The 15,585-nt window shown below is 43.4% G+C and overlaps 2 protein-coding genes across 2 annotated transcripts; both read right to left on the minus strand.

Moving 5' to 3' along the window:
* Positions 1–231: 231 nt before the first annotated feature.
* On the minus strand, positions 232–936 carry LOC107044182. The gene has a single exon (XM_015265976.1). It carries the CDS (start codon positions 934–936, stop codon positions 232–234), a length of 705 nt encoding a protein of 234 aa, XP_015121462.1.
* A 10,270-nt stretch (positions 937–11,206) lies between these two features.
* On the minus strand, positions 11,207–13,643 carry LOC107044183. Its single transcript, XM_015265977.1, has 4 exons — positions 12,752–13,643; positions 12,477–12,686; positions 11,980–12,389; positions 11,207–11,854 (listed from the first exon to the last, which is right to left on the minus strand). The coding sequence occupies exons 1-4, from the start codon at positions 13,641–13,643 to the stop codon at positions 11,207–11,209; spliced, it is 2,160 nt and encodes a 719-aa protein (XP_015121463.1).
* Positions 13,644–15,585: the final 1,942 nt, after the last annotated feature.

Genomic DNA, 15,585 nt, shown 5'->3' on the forward strand with positions numbered 1-15,585 from the left:
ATCCCAGGTGTTGAGAAGTAAAGATCTAAATAATTGTGATATTGAAAGTTGAGAAGAGACAATATTGTGAAGACTTTTTGAGGAATAATTTGACCGTGAAAATAATGTGAACTCGAGTTTTGGACTACTGAAGAATTAATTAAATACAAAGAATTATTTGTGTTACTTAAATCTGTGTTTAATGTGTTTAAACTTTATTTCAAATATCCCATACTTACAGAGCAGAGTGGTTTAGCACTCCACGGGCAACTTACCCACGAGCCCTCTGGAATTTACTAGACTTGAAAATCCACACACAACACCAGTGACCTGGTCTGGTACAAATGAAGGGAACGAAACTCTCTTCCTTGCAGGGTACGTACTCAAGGGCCTATCCATCGTGTTTGATGGGCATGAATCAGGCACTGGTGGTGGTGAAGCTGGTCGGCTGCGTTTCTCAGGTGCTGCAGGTGGTCTGGGCTCCTCTGGAGATGCTGGGGGTGAAGCTGACTCCTTGGAAAGATATGCTGGTTTGAGTCGGTCTACCGAGATGCTTTTTTCAGTGCCGTTTAGGTCAATGACGAATTTGCGGTCATCGATCCTTTTGACGACTCGGTGGGGGCCAGAATAAGGCGGCTCGAGCGGTTTTCTGATTGCGTCAATCCTCACAAAGACGTGGGTGGAAGTGTAGAGGTTTTTCTGGAGAAAACAGCCGCTTTTGATGTGATGAGCGGTGGATGATGGACGAACTTTCCTGATGTGTTCTCTGAACTTCTCCAGGAAAAAGTTTGGGTCCGCTGGGAGCTCTTCTGAGACGAAAAATTCTCCAGGAATCCTGAGCTCAGTACCGTAAAGGAGTTGAGCTGGAGATGCGTTCAGGTCCTCCTTGATGCAGGTACGGAGGCCGAGCATGACGGTGGGAAGCAGCTCGGGCCAGGGGGTTGGTGCGTTGCACATAAGTGCGGCCTTGACTGTCCGATGCTATCTCTCCAGGATCCCATTGGACTGGGGGTGGTATGGAGAAGTATGGATCTTGTTTGCTCCAACCATGCGAGCGAGAGCCGTGAAGAGTCGCGACTCAAACTGGCTACCCTGATTGGTGGTAATTGTGAGAGGGGTGCCGAACTGCGCAATCCAATGTCCGTAGAAAGCAGTGGCAATGGTGTCTGTCTCAATGTTGGAGAGTGGCACGGCCACAGGCCAGCGGGTGAATCGATCGATCATTGTTAAGCAATAGCGGAGTCCGTTCACTCATGGAAGCTCGATTATGTCGAGGTGGATGTGGTCGAATCGGTTGTCTGGGACATCGATGTGCATCGGATCGAGTCGATTGTGTCTCTGCACCTTGGATTTTTGACAGGGTGAACACTCACGTGACCAGCGAATGGCGTCTCGTTTGATACCAGGCCAGACGAATTTCTCCTTCAGATGACGTGCTGTAACGAGTCTCCGTGGGATTCAGTTTTCTCGAGAAAAATCCCAGGGGCTGCCAGGTGTCGTTCACGAACTGCTTGAGGGCTGCTCCGATTGCTGAGTCAGAGGCGTCTGTTGACAGGGCCAGTGGTGCTGCAGGAGACAGGAACGAGGCTCTGACTGCGGAGGCAACGCTTTATTTTGTAACAGGAGATACTATTTTCCCTTCGCGTCGGAACAATTCTCATACCCTCGGGAATCCTAACAAACTGTCCGCCGAGGAATTTAGTCGACATCAAGGGTGCATGCGCCAAATTATTGATTTGTTACGACGCAACAGGCTGCCCAGGGCCCATCGGATTACTCTTGTCCCGGCAATACACACGTATACATCTAAATATTGTTTGTCTCAGTCAGAATCATTTATTTAATTATTGTTTATTTATTATTCTTTACACTGTGTGGAAGGAGTCGATTCCCAAGGAGTTCCTTAGAAAATATACTCTGTGAATTGTCGACATTAATTGTGAGTAATTATTTATTGTTTTATTCCTGCCTATCTTTCTCCTTTCTCTCTCTCTCTCTGTTGATTCAATTTATCCTTGGGTCGTCCAACATCCACTCCCTGAGCTGAGTCAACGTTGTTAATTACCGTTAAATTAACTGGCGCCCTATTAAAAGAATCATTATTGTCGAAATTGTTTATTGACCTTCAAAAGGAGTCTTCAGAGCCCTGACAGCCCTTGACCCAGGCCGCGTCAGGTGAAGGCCTTCTGCAATTATGTACATTCTATCTAATCCTGTTAATAATTTTGTCGATTCTATTTATTCAGTGAATTATTTATTAAAATCAAAAGGCCTTGTCTCAATGGCGCCCAACGTGGGGCACGTTGGATATTTTTCATGTAAAATTGTGTTGAAAATCATAGTGTCGATTTATTTTACTTCGAGAAATGTTTGTACAATGTGTTAAAGAGAGACGATAAAGCCACTTATTTCGACGTTTGGTGATACTGCCGAGCGTCGGTGTTTACATTTACACAATAGAAACCTCAGCGAGAGAATTCGCCGTAATAACCTCTCTCTTTTCTTTCTTCTGTTAATCTATCTTCGCTCTCTAATTTCCTTTCTTCGTATTATATCTATTATATGAAATTGAAATACTGTGATATTATTGATGTACCATATTTGTCGACTCTTCCACACGGGAATTGGAATTTGTTCGATAATTTCGTCCGTCTGTTGTCGAAATTATCGTGATTGAAAATCGATTGGGAAACACTCGTGACCTTAACCGTCTGTAGTCGAGGTGCGATGCGGGACTCGGTCGAAGGGATTGTATTTATTTTTGGAATTTGAGTTACTCAATTTTCGTCAAATTTTTTTTTTGAAAATATCGAATAGTCTTATTTGAGTGTCAATTAAGACAATTTTGGTGAAATATTTTTGGCTGATAGTAAAATTTTTCTTTTTTATGAATTTGTTACGCGATGTTTGAAACTCCACCCCCTAAGAAAAATGGAACAGGAATCCCGCCCACAGATAGAACTACAAGATCACAGTTAAATAGAACAATGACATTAGATCCAAGTCAAGACGATAATATGGCGAATGAACAGTCAACCGCGATGAACGCCCCGTTGGGCGCAGGGGGGGAGACATTAGCGAGAACAGGGACAACACCTAATCCCACACCTATAATAATTGAAAGAGTACCAACACCTTTGGGGGGAGGTAGGGGAAGGGGCTTGAGATTAACCCCAAACCCACCTATCCCAAATTAAATTACGAATGATATTATACAGTCAATTAATGCTATTCAGTCGAGATTAGATAGAATCGAGACTTTTGGGGACGAAATTGGGAGTTTAAGTTCTAAAATGGATCGTTTTATGGAATTTTTTGTCGGGCAGAGTCATAACATGAATAGGTGGACGGATGGGGGTTCCCGTTCACAAGAAGATTTAGAAGGTATAAGAGAAGAAAATGAAGAGACCCCTCTGAGGTCTGATCAGCCAATAGGGGGAGGGGGTGATAATTTAATGAATAATGGCGGATTGCCTGAAAATAATGAAGAAAATTTACATAATGAAAATTTGGGAAATTTGGGTGATGCGACGTTGCCACATGACTCAGCCCCGTCTGTGGGAGGGACACATGGGGCAACAGTCGATGAGATTAACACAAACCAACCTCCGAGTGGAAGAGGGGCGTTTGTGCCAGTAAATTCGAATAATCGGGGGGGAACGTCTGGACTTCCACTCGGTTTCTCTTTAGATGGAAGAGGTGGAAATGTCGACAATGGGCCGCGACATGTTCACTTCGTAAATAATAACTCAAATTCAAATACGCAAGTGAGTCGAGAAAGGATTCAAGTTTCGTATAAACTACCCGATGGTAGAACAATTACTGAGGAGCGTTTTGTTGATGCTAATGAACTTCAACAGATCACAATGAATTTCAAGGGAATCAACTTGGATTCCCAAGCGACACAACCTACACAACCTCATATACAAACACGAACACAACACACCGATCAAGGACATATTTATTTGCCGTATTCTCCATTTCGTACGATTGAATCGCAAAATAAAATGGCAAGAGGTCGATTATCACTCAATGAATACACGTCGAATCATCAGAGTTCAATGAACCCTCGCGAAGGTCGATTGTGGGACATGAACACAGGAATTAAAGTCATGCGGTTAGTCAGCGACTGGAAAATAAATTTTCCCCAGACTGAGAAAGACCCTGATCAATTCTTGTTAATTTTAATGGAACGACTCGACACTACTGGAATAAATAAAGATTTGTTCGTGCCTTGTTTATCCGCGATTTTTGAAGGGTCCCACAGAAATTGGTATTTGATAAATAAGTTGAATTGGAACTTGTGGAATGATTTTCCCACCGCGTTTAGACAAAATTGGGCGGTCCACAAAGACGACATGGACTTGTACACAGAGGTAGGGGAATTAACAGTCGCAAAGGGCGAAACTCTGGCAGAATTCACCTATCGTGCTCGTTTTATTTTCAAACGGATGTTGCATCCTCCCACGTTTCAAAAGCAAATCGATCAGATCATCAAGAAGTACAACCCTCGAATTGCACTTGAAATATTGTCGCTAGGAATAAAGAATTATGACGAGTTCCTTCAATTCGCTAATCTACGTGGCGATGTCTTTAAACAAGTCGTCGATCAGAAAAGGGAGAGGTTTACTAGGAAGAAAGTCGATTTTAATTGTATTCAAGATGAAATGCTTGAGAAAGGCGACGAAGACGTTACTTTACATGACGAATTATCTGATGAGGACGATACAACCGAGTTAAACGCGATAGATTCGAAACCACGATCATTCCATAGTCAAACAAAGAATCGAGAAGTCCCGAAATCTAAAACGATGGTAAGAAAACGATTAGAACAAAATCTCGTGAGTTTTGAGCAAAAAACTAGAGAGGGTAATGGGCCGCCTGCCCAGCACGATCCTAGAGGTGGACGAAAATTTGGCTCCCCTAAAGATTGGTCAAAAGTATTTTGTTATAACTGTGGACAGATGGGACACTCTTCACGCGTTTGTACTGCCGACAGGCAGGAAGTGTGTCACATTTGCCGACAAATTGGCCATACCAATAAGGACTGTCCTACGGCTTCGGGAAACGCAAAAAGCTCTCAGTGAAATCGCCTCCGACCACTGAATTAAAGAGCAAATCGGAGGAACAGAAGGTTGATCGTGCTGCGCAGACAAAACCGACAAATAGCGAGACAGAAATAAAAATAAATCAGGTTAAAACACTCGATAGTCCACCTGTCAAGGTCGAATCATCATCGTTATTGTACGTGGGAGACGATAAACCTGAGGGAGAATCAAGTATTCTGCTAGACGTCGATGAAGAGACCACGGATGAATGCGAATTCTCCGAGTTTGAAGAAGACGATTTTGAGGTTCACGATGAGCCTGATGATCCAGTAACGAACTTGTCGACAATTTCTAGTAAGAAATCATCAAATCAAATCGAGACACAAACGGTTAAGCATGACGTTAACTCTTTGAGAGATTGGAGACCTAAAATTCTCCCCTCTCATTTAATTCATCGTCTATCCCAGCGTCGTATTTATCGAAATGAAAATGGAATTAAAGAACCAATAAATTTAGTTAAAGCCGAGGTGACGATTTCGATTTTCGGGCAGACTTTGAAAGGAATTATCGACGGTGGAAGCGAAAGAACTTACATGAGTCCTGAAGCCTTTGAACGAGTCAAAGCTTTGAAGGTCAGGGAAGTGACTCCGGACTCGACTTCGACTGCGGGAATTTGTTTGGGCGATAGCTCAGTCGTTAAGAGTGACGGGGGTACTTGTTTTATCATCGACATTGGGGATGTTTATGGACCACAATGGTTTAGTATTCTTCCTGGGGCGTCGAGTGATATTATTCTTGGGATGGATTTTATCCTAGCCTTCAAGGTGTACCTCGATCCGATCAAAAGGGTATGGACTTTAGCAGGAAGTGAATACACTTACCCCCTATCTCACTGATGCGTTTTTCCAACTCAAATGAAGTCACTGTCGATTAATCAAACGCACACATCAAAAGAATTTCTGGATCGAGAATTTATAAAATTCGAACAGGAGGGTACGGGCGTCATAGATTTAATCGAACATAAGATAGAACTAGAAGACTCGGAACCGCACCGACAAAAGCCCTATCGACGTAGCGAGGCTATTCGCGCGTTTCTTTATCAAGAAGTCGATAGATTACTGGAAAAGGGTTATGTTACTTGGAGTAACAGTAATTGGGCGAGTTCACCGGTAGTAGCTCCGAAAGTAAACGGGAATTTACGTTTTTGTGTCGATTTTAGAATTCTAAACAAAAAGACGAAGAAGCCAGCCTACCCTCTACCACAAATGGGTTCAATCTTGTCGCAATTATACCAGGCGAAAATTATTTCTACCCTGGATATGAGTGAGGCGTTTCATCAAATACCGATCGCAAAAGAAAGTCGAAAGTACACCGCTTTTGTCGTCGAGGGTAAAGGCTTGCTCGAGTGGGTTCGGATGCCCTACGGTTTGACAGGGGCGCCATCGACATTTCAACGTCTCATGGACAAGTTAAAGAGACGAATAGGAGAGATTATTATCGAGCGAAAATTGCCAAACCACTGGATAGAGAAAGTTTTTGTTTATCTAGACGACTGGATCGTAGTTAGCGAAAACTTAGATGAACACCTTTCGTTGTTGTCGATTCTATTTGAGGTTTTACGCGAAGCAAAATTGAAAATCAATCGAGAGAAGAGTAGCTTTGCGTGTCGGGAAGTCAAGTACCTCGGATACATTATCGATGAACACGGGATGCGACCGAACCCAGAGAAAATCCAGCCGATAATCGATTACCCAGTACCGCGCGATCGCACTCAGCTTAGACAATTCAATGGGTTAGTTAACTGGTATCATCAACACTTGAAAAATATCGCTAGGATTCAGGGACCATTGAATAAATTAACTAGTCCTAAGCACCCGTGGCGATGGACTGACGCCGAACAAAAGGCTTTTGACGAAACTAAACAATCTCTGATCGACATTCCGCGTCTGTGTACACCGATTCCCGGGCAACCGTTTATTCTGTATACAGACGCCAGCGATTTTTGACTAGGAGCAATACTCGTGCAGAAAGATCCGGAAACCGATAAAGAATTACTTATCGAAGTATTGAGTCGACCGTTGCGAGGGGCTGAATTTCATTACACGACCACTGAAAAAGAATGTCTTGCAGTCGTGTGGGCAGTCGAAAAACTTCGCTGTTACCTCGAGGGGATGAAATTCAAAGTCGTTACAGACCACCAGGCTCTGCTGTGGCTCCACAGCTTAAAAAATCCAGTAGGCCGACTCGCTCGTTGGGCAATTTACCTGTTATAACACGATTTAACAATCGAGCATAAACGTGGCACAATGAATGAAGCGCCAGATACTCTTTCGCGCATGTTTGATGTCGATGTTGATCCGTTGGGATGGGAAAAGATTGTCGAAGAAACGATTAAAAGTCGAATCAAGTTAAATTCCATTTGCGACCAGAATTGGTACGAAACCAAACGTGGTCTTGTCGAGAAAAGCCCTAGTAGATTCCCGGAGTGGAAAATCGAGAACGATGAAATGTATTACTATCAACCCGATTACGCGAAAGCCATCCTTAATGACGAAAACCCCTGGAAACTCGTGGTAAAATCAGACAAAATACTGCAAATTCTCAGAGAAAATCATGACGAGCCTCAGGCAGGACATTTAGGTAGACATAAAACTTTAGACCGCGTTCGACAAAATTATTATTGGCCAGGGATGACCCAAGACGTGAAGCAATACGTTAACGACTGCGAAACATGTATTCGAGTTAAAAATAACCAACATCCTATCCAGGGACCAATGACATCGAGACCGACTCAAACTCCTTGGGCAGAATTAGCAATCGACACAGCAGACATAACAACTAGGTCGAAAAAAGGAAATTCCCATATTGTAGTCGTTCAGGACTTAAGTACGAAGTACATTGAGTTGTTTCCCACATGTGATAAAAAGGGCAAGACGATAGTTAAGATGTGAGAGTCGATATTCGATCGTTGGGGTACCCCCCGAACTTTGATTTCCGACAACGGGACGGAATATTGCAATAAAGACGTTTCGACCCTCTTGATCGCGAGAGGAGTTAGACATCATACGACTCCCATAAGCCATCCGCAGTCGAATCCAGTGGAACGCGTGAATAGAACGGTGAAGCCAATGATAAGCGCATTTATCAAAGACCATCAGAACGAATGGGATATTAATTTGTCGAAATTCCAGTTAGCCTATAATACTGTACCTCACGCAGGGACACGAGTTTCCCCGTTTTATTTTAATCACGGTCGAGAGGCTGTAGTAAAGCGAGAAATTCGGCATGTCGATGATCAATTACCTCAAAATGAAGTTCAGAACCTGTGGGTGGAGAAAATGTCGAAGATCGATGAATGTCAACATAAAATCGAGGCGTTTCTGGAAAAAAAAATGATGAGCGATCAGCCAAAGAGAATAGGAATAAAACTACCCAAGTCGAAGTTAAAGTAGGTTCCGAAGTTTATTATCCCAATAAAAAGCTCAGTAACAAAGCAGGAAATTACAATGCCAAACTAGCTCATCGCTATCTGGGTCCCGCAGTAGTCGATAAAATATTAAGTCGAATGACGGAATTGGTCGACAAGAATGGTAAACGAGTAGGAAAATATTATGTAACCGACTTAAAATTCCCGCGATGTAGCCTTAGACGAAATTAAACTTGTTCACACAGGTCCGATACCAACGCAGACGACGTGTCATCATGCGAGACAACGATGACAGCATCACATCGGACACATCAGGCCAAAGTGAGGTACCACCTCCAGTCGACGGAGTATCCGAAGGCAACGATGAACGCCTGCGATTCCATGATGCCCTTACTGCTAATGGAAAATCTACCCAGGCCGAGATCGACCATTCTGATGTCGACGATGTAGTTCAGTTGGGAGTCGACCTGCTCGACTTAACTGATGACGACATAAGTACAACAGCATCGAAACCGATATCCCAAGACAAGAACCTGATATTCGAACAACCTAGCGTCAATGATTTAAAACTAACCCCAATGCAACAGGGGGCTATCGCTAAAACTGTAAAGAAACCGATATCAGATGAAGCTGCTGTACTGCTCTGCGAAATTCGTGGTAGGCTACCACCAAAGCTAGACTTCAGTTGGATCACCCTGACTCAAGCTGATATCGATCGTGAGAACAAGGAACGTTCACGTCTACAGGGTGCATACAAAGCAAAAGAGCAATCTCCAATTTACGCGAGGGAACTTAAAACCACTGATGAAACTTCAGCTCTCCTAGCTCCTTCCGTTGCAGTTCATCATGCTCCTGTTCCAAAGGCACCTTCCTTTACCGCATTCCTCCAAGATCATAATTTTCCTACCATTCAGCCAGATCCAGAGGGTCAGCCATTATACCTGCCGGATGAAGCGCCATTAAATCGATTGGTCACCGAACGTGCCAAGCTCTTGATCGCCAAGATGGATGGAGGAAAGGCCACCAAAAGCACCCAGACTTATGTGACACAAGTCGGAAAACTACACTCAGTTGGTTGTGTCAACTGTGGGTCTCGAGTGCATCACTTCAGTAAGTGTCCGTTACCTCTACGCCCAGGGTTCTGCCACGTCTGTGGTGCCCAAGGATTCGACACCGAGGATTGCATTTATCCACACGGCGTAGAACATGAGAGGATGTTGGGTCGCTGCGCCGGATGTTCAAACGATCTCAGTCTCCATTGCCCAGAATGCACTGACTGTGCTGTTCGCTGGAGAGGTTTCGCTGATTGGGAGAGACTCAACTATTCCACTTGGCCTGCATGGCTTATACCAGAAGCTCACCAAATAATGGTAGGCGAGGGTGAATCGACTTTAAAGAAAAGGATCAAGGTCAAGTTTGATGATCCCGTGGATGCCCCCAATAGAATTCGTCGATTTCTGATCAGGGAGAATGCCCTGATGAAAGCTCCGAGAATTGCTAATCCTAATGTACCAACCCCCATCAAGTTATCTGAGGAAAAACGTCGACTGGCAGTCAATGCGCTACAGAGTCCCATCGTTATGAAACATCTTGACGACATTACCAAAGAACGTCCAGAACTGAGAGACAACGAGAAGTACAGGGTGCTCATCCCCACAAGATACAAGAAGGCATCGAATTAAAATCGACAACTGAGTTCACACGAAGATCTAGCTTCTTATCTTATGTTTTTCTATTTTTTCATCTCATATTTAAATTTTTTTTTGTTTGTTTTATGTTCCATTCATGTTTATTTTTGTTCTCCTTTGAAATAAGTATGATATTATTTTCGTTACCAGTTCATTCAAAGAGTCATCTCTAAAAAGAAATATTAAAAAGAGAAATAATTAAGTTAAAATTTAATGATTTGTCGACAATTCTTCTTGAAAATACGTAGATTTTGTATGTCACAATAATTTGTGTACCCATATTAATTTCATTCAAAACACATATACTTGACAGACTGAGAGAAACGAGAAACTAAACTTTTGTTTTTAGATTCAATAGTCCTCATGGTAATTTAACGATTCCAAAACTAAGGCAGGAATATTACAGGAAAATTGTCCACCGACATGAAGCTCAAATGGGGGAGATTGTAACAGGAGATAGTATTTTCCCTTCGCGTCGGAACAATTCTCATACCCTCGGGAATTCTAACAAACTGCCCGCCGAGGATTTTAGTCGACATCAAGGGCGCATGCGCCAAATTATTGATTTGTTACGACGCAACAGGCTGCCTAGGGCCCATCGGATTACTCTTGTTCCGGCAATACACACGTGTACATCTAAATATTGTTTGTCTCAGTCAGAATTATTTATTTAATTATTGTTTATTTATCATTCTTTACACTGTGTGGAAGGAGTCGATTCCCCAGGAGTTCATTAGAAAATATACTCTGTGAATTATCGACATTAATTGTGAGTAATTATTTATTGTTTTATTCCTGCCTATCTTTCTCCTTTCTCTCTCTCTCTCTGTTGATTTAATTTATCCTTGGGACGTCCAACATCCACTCCCTGAGCTGAGTCAACGTTGTTAATTACCGTTAAATTAACTGGCGCCCTATTAAAAGAATCATTATTGTCGAAATTGTTTATTGACCTTCAAAAGGAGTCTCCAGAGCCCTGACAGCCCTTGACCCAGGCCGCGTCAGGTGAAGGCCTTCTGCAATTACGTGAATTCTATCTAATCCTGTTAATAATTTTGTCGATTCTATTTATTCAGTGAATTATTTATTAAAATCAAAAGGCCTTGTCTCAATTTGCACAGCTTCAGAGCTGCCTCGGATTCTGGGGTCCATGGCACCTTCCGTTTGTCCTTCTTGGCATTTTTCAGGTGATCGTTGAGAGGAGCTTGTATGGTAGCAGCTTGGGGAATGCAACGTCGATAGTAGTTCACCATCCCGAGAAATCGGCGTAGATCCTCAATTGTCTCGGGCTTGGGGTACTGCAGGATAGTCTCAACCTTGGCTGGTGGAGGTGAATATCCATGTTTATTTATAATATAACCTAGGTATTCAACCTCTTCTTGACCGAACTGGCACTTGTTGGGGTTGATGGACAGGTGGTTGTCCAGCAGTAGCTTGAGAATGGTCTCCACATCTCGTTGATGCTCTTCAGGGTTCTTGGAGAAGATTGAGATGTCATCGATGTAGCACGCAGCGAAGTCGATGTCCCGAAGCAGGCCGTCCATGTGTCTTTGGAAGGTTTGTGCGGCGTTGCACAGCCCAGGGGGAATGCCAACAAACTCAAAAAGACCGAAGGGCGTGGTGACGGCGGTCTTTGCGATGTCCTCGGTAGCGATAGGGATCTGATGGTACGCTCGTACCAGATCGAGCATTGTGAAGATTCGTTGAGCGTTCTGTTGCCGTGACAGGATTGGATGACGTCCTCAATGTGTGGAATTCGGTAACGATCGGGCAGTTTTTGCCGATTCAGCTGTCTATAGTCTCCTGTGGCTCTCCAGCCACCATTTTTCTTTGGCACCATGTGGACTGGGCTGGCCCAGGAGCTACTGGAGGGGCGAATAACGCCGTACTGCAAGAGAAGGTCGAAGTTGTCTTTGGCTGCTTGGAGCTTCTCGCTAGTAAGACGACGTGGTCGCTCTGCTACTGGGGGACCAGTCGTAGGGATGTGGTGAGCCGTTCGACTGCTGGTGCTGATGGATGGGATCGCTGCTGGCTTCGTGACGTCAATGTACTTGTGGAGAAGCTCGCTATAAAATGGAGGAAACTTGAGGCTCTGCTCAACTGGGGAGACGCTGTAGATAGAAGCCTCACACAGCTGACCAGGGGCTTTAAGATGAGTTGTCTTGTCGAGGAGGCTGGGGTCTTGGAGATCGACTAGCAGGCCGAAATGCACCAAAAAGTCTGCTCCGATGATGGCTGTTTGGACGTCTGCAACAGTAAATGATCATTTGAAAGCGCGACGTAATCCGAGGTTAAGGGTGAACACTCGTTATCCGAAGGTGTCAATTGTGGTACCGTTGGCAGCGTAGAGCTTGAACTCTGCTGGTCTCTCCTGGGGTTGAGGTGCTACTCTGGGTATGATGGAGATAACAGAGCCTGTGTCGACCAGAAACTGGGTCTTTGGTAAAGGATCGAAGAAAAATAGGCGATGTTCTCTGATGTCGTGGTCGTTGTTGTTGAAGTCGCTGTCGCCCACCGCCGAGGAGGTGTTGGGAGAGGCGGAGGCTGGTTGCATGGTTGCAAGCAGCGACGTGCCTTGGATCCAAACCTCGCGTGGTAGAAGCACATACCTTGAGGCGGTGGCGACGAAGAGCGTGACATTGAAGGGGCTCGAGACCTGGACCTGGATCTTGAAGATATGTGCAGTCTCTCGAGGGACTCTGCCACGATCCAGTTGAGGTTAATGAGTTGTGTCATTGCCTGTCTGAGCTCTGCGAGTTCAGTGGTCACTGGATCTGAGCTTTTTTGCACAGCGAACCTTGCGTGAGAGCATGCGGCCATCACCGATGCTGTCGAGGAGACTTCCATGAGCTCGTCTGCGACGGGGGTGAGGTCGCTCAAAGTTGTGAACCTGGTGGCCTTGAGAATATTCTGAACGTCGAGGGGCAGGAGGGAAAGCCATCTGACCCGTAGAAAGTCCTCAGAGGCTCGTCCTGCTGCTAAGGCTCTCATTTTGCGAAGGAGCTGGGAAGGCTTTTGATCACCAAGAGTCAGCTGAGACAATGCCTTTTCGAGCTGTTTGTCTGCTGAGTCAGTGAAGCGGTTCTGGGTCTCCTCCTTGAGATAACCATGCTGGTTTTCGACGGGACGGTCTAGTAAAATGTCTGAAATCTCATTAAAAACGTCAGCTTCAAGATGATTGATGACAACATGATATTTCTCTGCTTGTGTGGTGACGTTGTAGATGTTGAATGCAGACTCTACTTGGCTGAACCATGCACGTGGATTTGTTCTAATGAACTCTGTAAGTTTGCATGGGTGAGTTGAAAGTGTACTGACCGAGGTTGGAAGAGGCCGGATGTTGTTGTTGACGTTGTCGTGGGCCAGAACCTGGGGATTTGCGTTGGTTTGTGTCCTCGTGTTGTCGTTGGAGGTGAGGCTCGTTGTGAAATCCTCCAGCTCGATCAATGACAGGTTGAACTGCTGTCTGCTGCTGTCAGGCTGAGGACTCAGCACGGGCATTGTGCGATTGATATTTGCAGGTGTCCTAGGAAGCGACATAATGAGACGCTGCATGTGCAGTTTAGAGGTTAGTGACAATATCCGGCGGAATCACATCGGGGTCACCAATTTTGTAGGAAAAGTGAGGGTATTTCCGTAGAATAAAGATTGCGGGATACTGTCAACTGAATATTTATTTAACACACTTAAGGTAAGTAGAATAATTAATACAAAAAGACTTTGCCAAAGCTGGGGCGTGTGCACATGGGCACGAGTGGCAAGAATACTGTTTTATCGACCGTCAGTCGAACTCAGGCCGGGGTACTAAGTCCTGCTTACACCGCTGGCGCTGCTGAGGCCTGACGGTTAAGTCCCTAGGCGAAGTGGTGTGATGTCTTGACGCTGATTTTCATGGTTGGTAGCATTGATCAGCCATCTTTGTCCGCGATATTCAAATTAATATTGAAAATTAATTAAGTAACGTAAAATCTTTAAATACTGAGAAAATTCGAGAATGAAAGGACAATGAACAGGGGACGAAAAACAACTTCGCAGGCGTGAAAAAAACCGTTGCCGGAAATAATAAATGTCAAGTACTTGAGTTTACTTCGTAAATTTATAGCTCTCCAAAATTCCTTACAACAATACTTTTCTTGAAGTTCTGAAATTTAGAGAGAAAATAAACTCGACGGTCACGGTCGTAAAATTGTTAAATCTCGGTTCTGAGATATTTAGAAAGTTTCTCTGATTCACGTGTTCCACACGTGTTGAATGTTGAGTTCTCCTTTGTTCATTGTATCGCGGAGCTAAAGGGCCTGAGACCCCTCAAGAGGGAAAACTGTTGACGTCACACGCTCCCCTTTTTCCCTCTTTCGCTTTCCGATTTCTTTTCAAGTTACCCCCACTGATCTCTATATAACTGGATAGCCGATCCCTATGGCAGCCAGTGAGTTTATTAGAGAGGTACGCAGCGCCTCCGGATAGTAGTCAGCGAACTAAGATTCTCTCTAGTGCGCATGTCCATGTCAGCTGCAGGTAGTGGGGCAGTGGTAAATTTACCGAGAGCATTGGTAAATATTATAGGATATTTTACCGTGTAGGACATCCAGAATAACAGACGAACTTTTGTTAATAATCAGTGAAAACTGACATTGTTTATAAACGCGAAAGGAAGCCGAAGCATGGAGGAATGTCGAAATTAGTACAATTGTTATTAATATTGTATTATTAATGAATTGTATAATCGTTAATAATTGAAAAAATTGAATTTTTAAAAACTACAAAGAATCGCCAAAGAATGTTATTAGATTTTTTTAATCGTCATTTTTTGCTAGATTTAATTGACGCTTTAGTTTTTTCAAAAAATCAATTTTGAAAAATCAGGATGTATCCTACTGTCTTATGTCAAAGTCCATAACTTTGTTGTAGAGCAAGATTGAAATCGGAATTTTTGACTCAAAATATGAAAAAAAATCAAGAAATTTTTTGACACATGATACAACATAAATGACCGTTTTTTAAACAATATCCATTATTTATTTATAAAACGGAGATGTTTGAAAAGAAAATAATATGTTGAAAAATGTAATTTGAATGATGCTGATTGTGTATGAATTTTTTATAAATTTTCTCACGTAATTTAATGGAAAAATTTAATAATTGAAAATCTCGACATCTATAGTGTGGTCAGTATGAACTTGTAGCCTACTGATGAGCTACTTTAAGGAAATTAATGTATTCAGGAAATTGGGAAACTCAAAATAAATATTCAACTGAATTTATTCGTTCGAAATTTTTTTGTATTTATTAAACTATAATACACCTAGACTGATCGGAATTTATTGATTGAGTATACTATACTAATTTTACCTTTTTCAATTATTATTTACAATTTGGGACGGAGAATGTTTCCACGGCAATTTTCCGAGCACGTGGCCCCCACTGCGGCGCGCATGCGCACTGA

The sequence above is a fragment of the Diachasma alloeum genome, unplaced genomic scaffold (genome assembly GCF_001412515.2).
Source record: "Diachasma alloeum isolate Michigan unplaced genomic scaffold, Dall2.0 Dall_scaffold_00682, whole genome shotgun sequence".
In the NCBI taxonomy this organism is placed as follows: domain Eukaryota; kingdom Metazoa; phylum Arthropoda; class Insecta; order Hymenoptera; family Braconidae; genus Diachasma; species Diachasma alloeum.

Coding starts and splice junctions, on each gene's coding strand:
- LOC107044183 (XM_015265977.1), bottom strand. CDS start 13,643: ATGCCCGTGCTGAGTCCTCAGCCTGACAGCAGCAGACAGCAGTTCAAC. Junction 12,687..12,751: donor TTCGTCGCCACCGCCTCAAG/GTATGTGCTTCT, acceptor CCATGCAACCAG/CCTCCGCCTCTCCCAACACC. Junction 12,390..12,476: donor CAAGCTCTACGCTGCCAACG/GTACCACAATTG, acceptor TTACTGTTGCAG/ACGTCCAAACAGCCATCATC.
- LOC107044182 (XM_015265976.1), bottom strand. CDS start 936: ATGTGCAACGCACCAACCCCCTGGCCCGAGCTGCTTCCCACCGTCATG.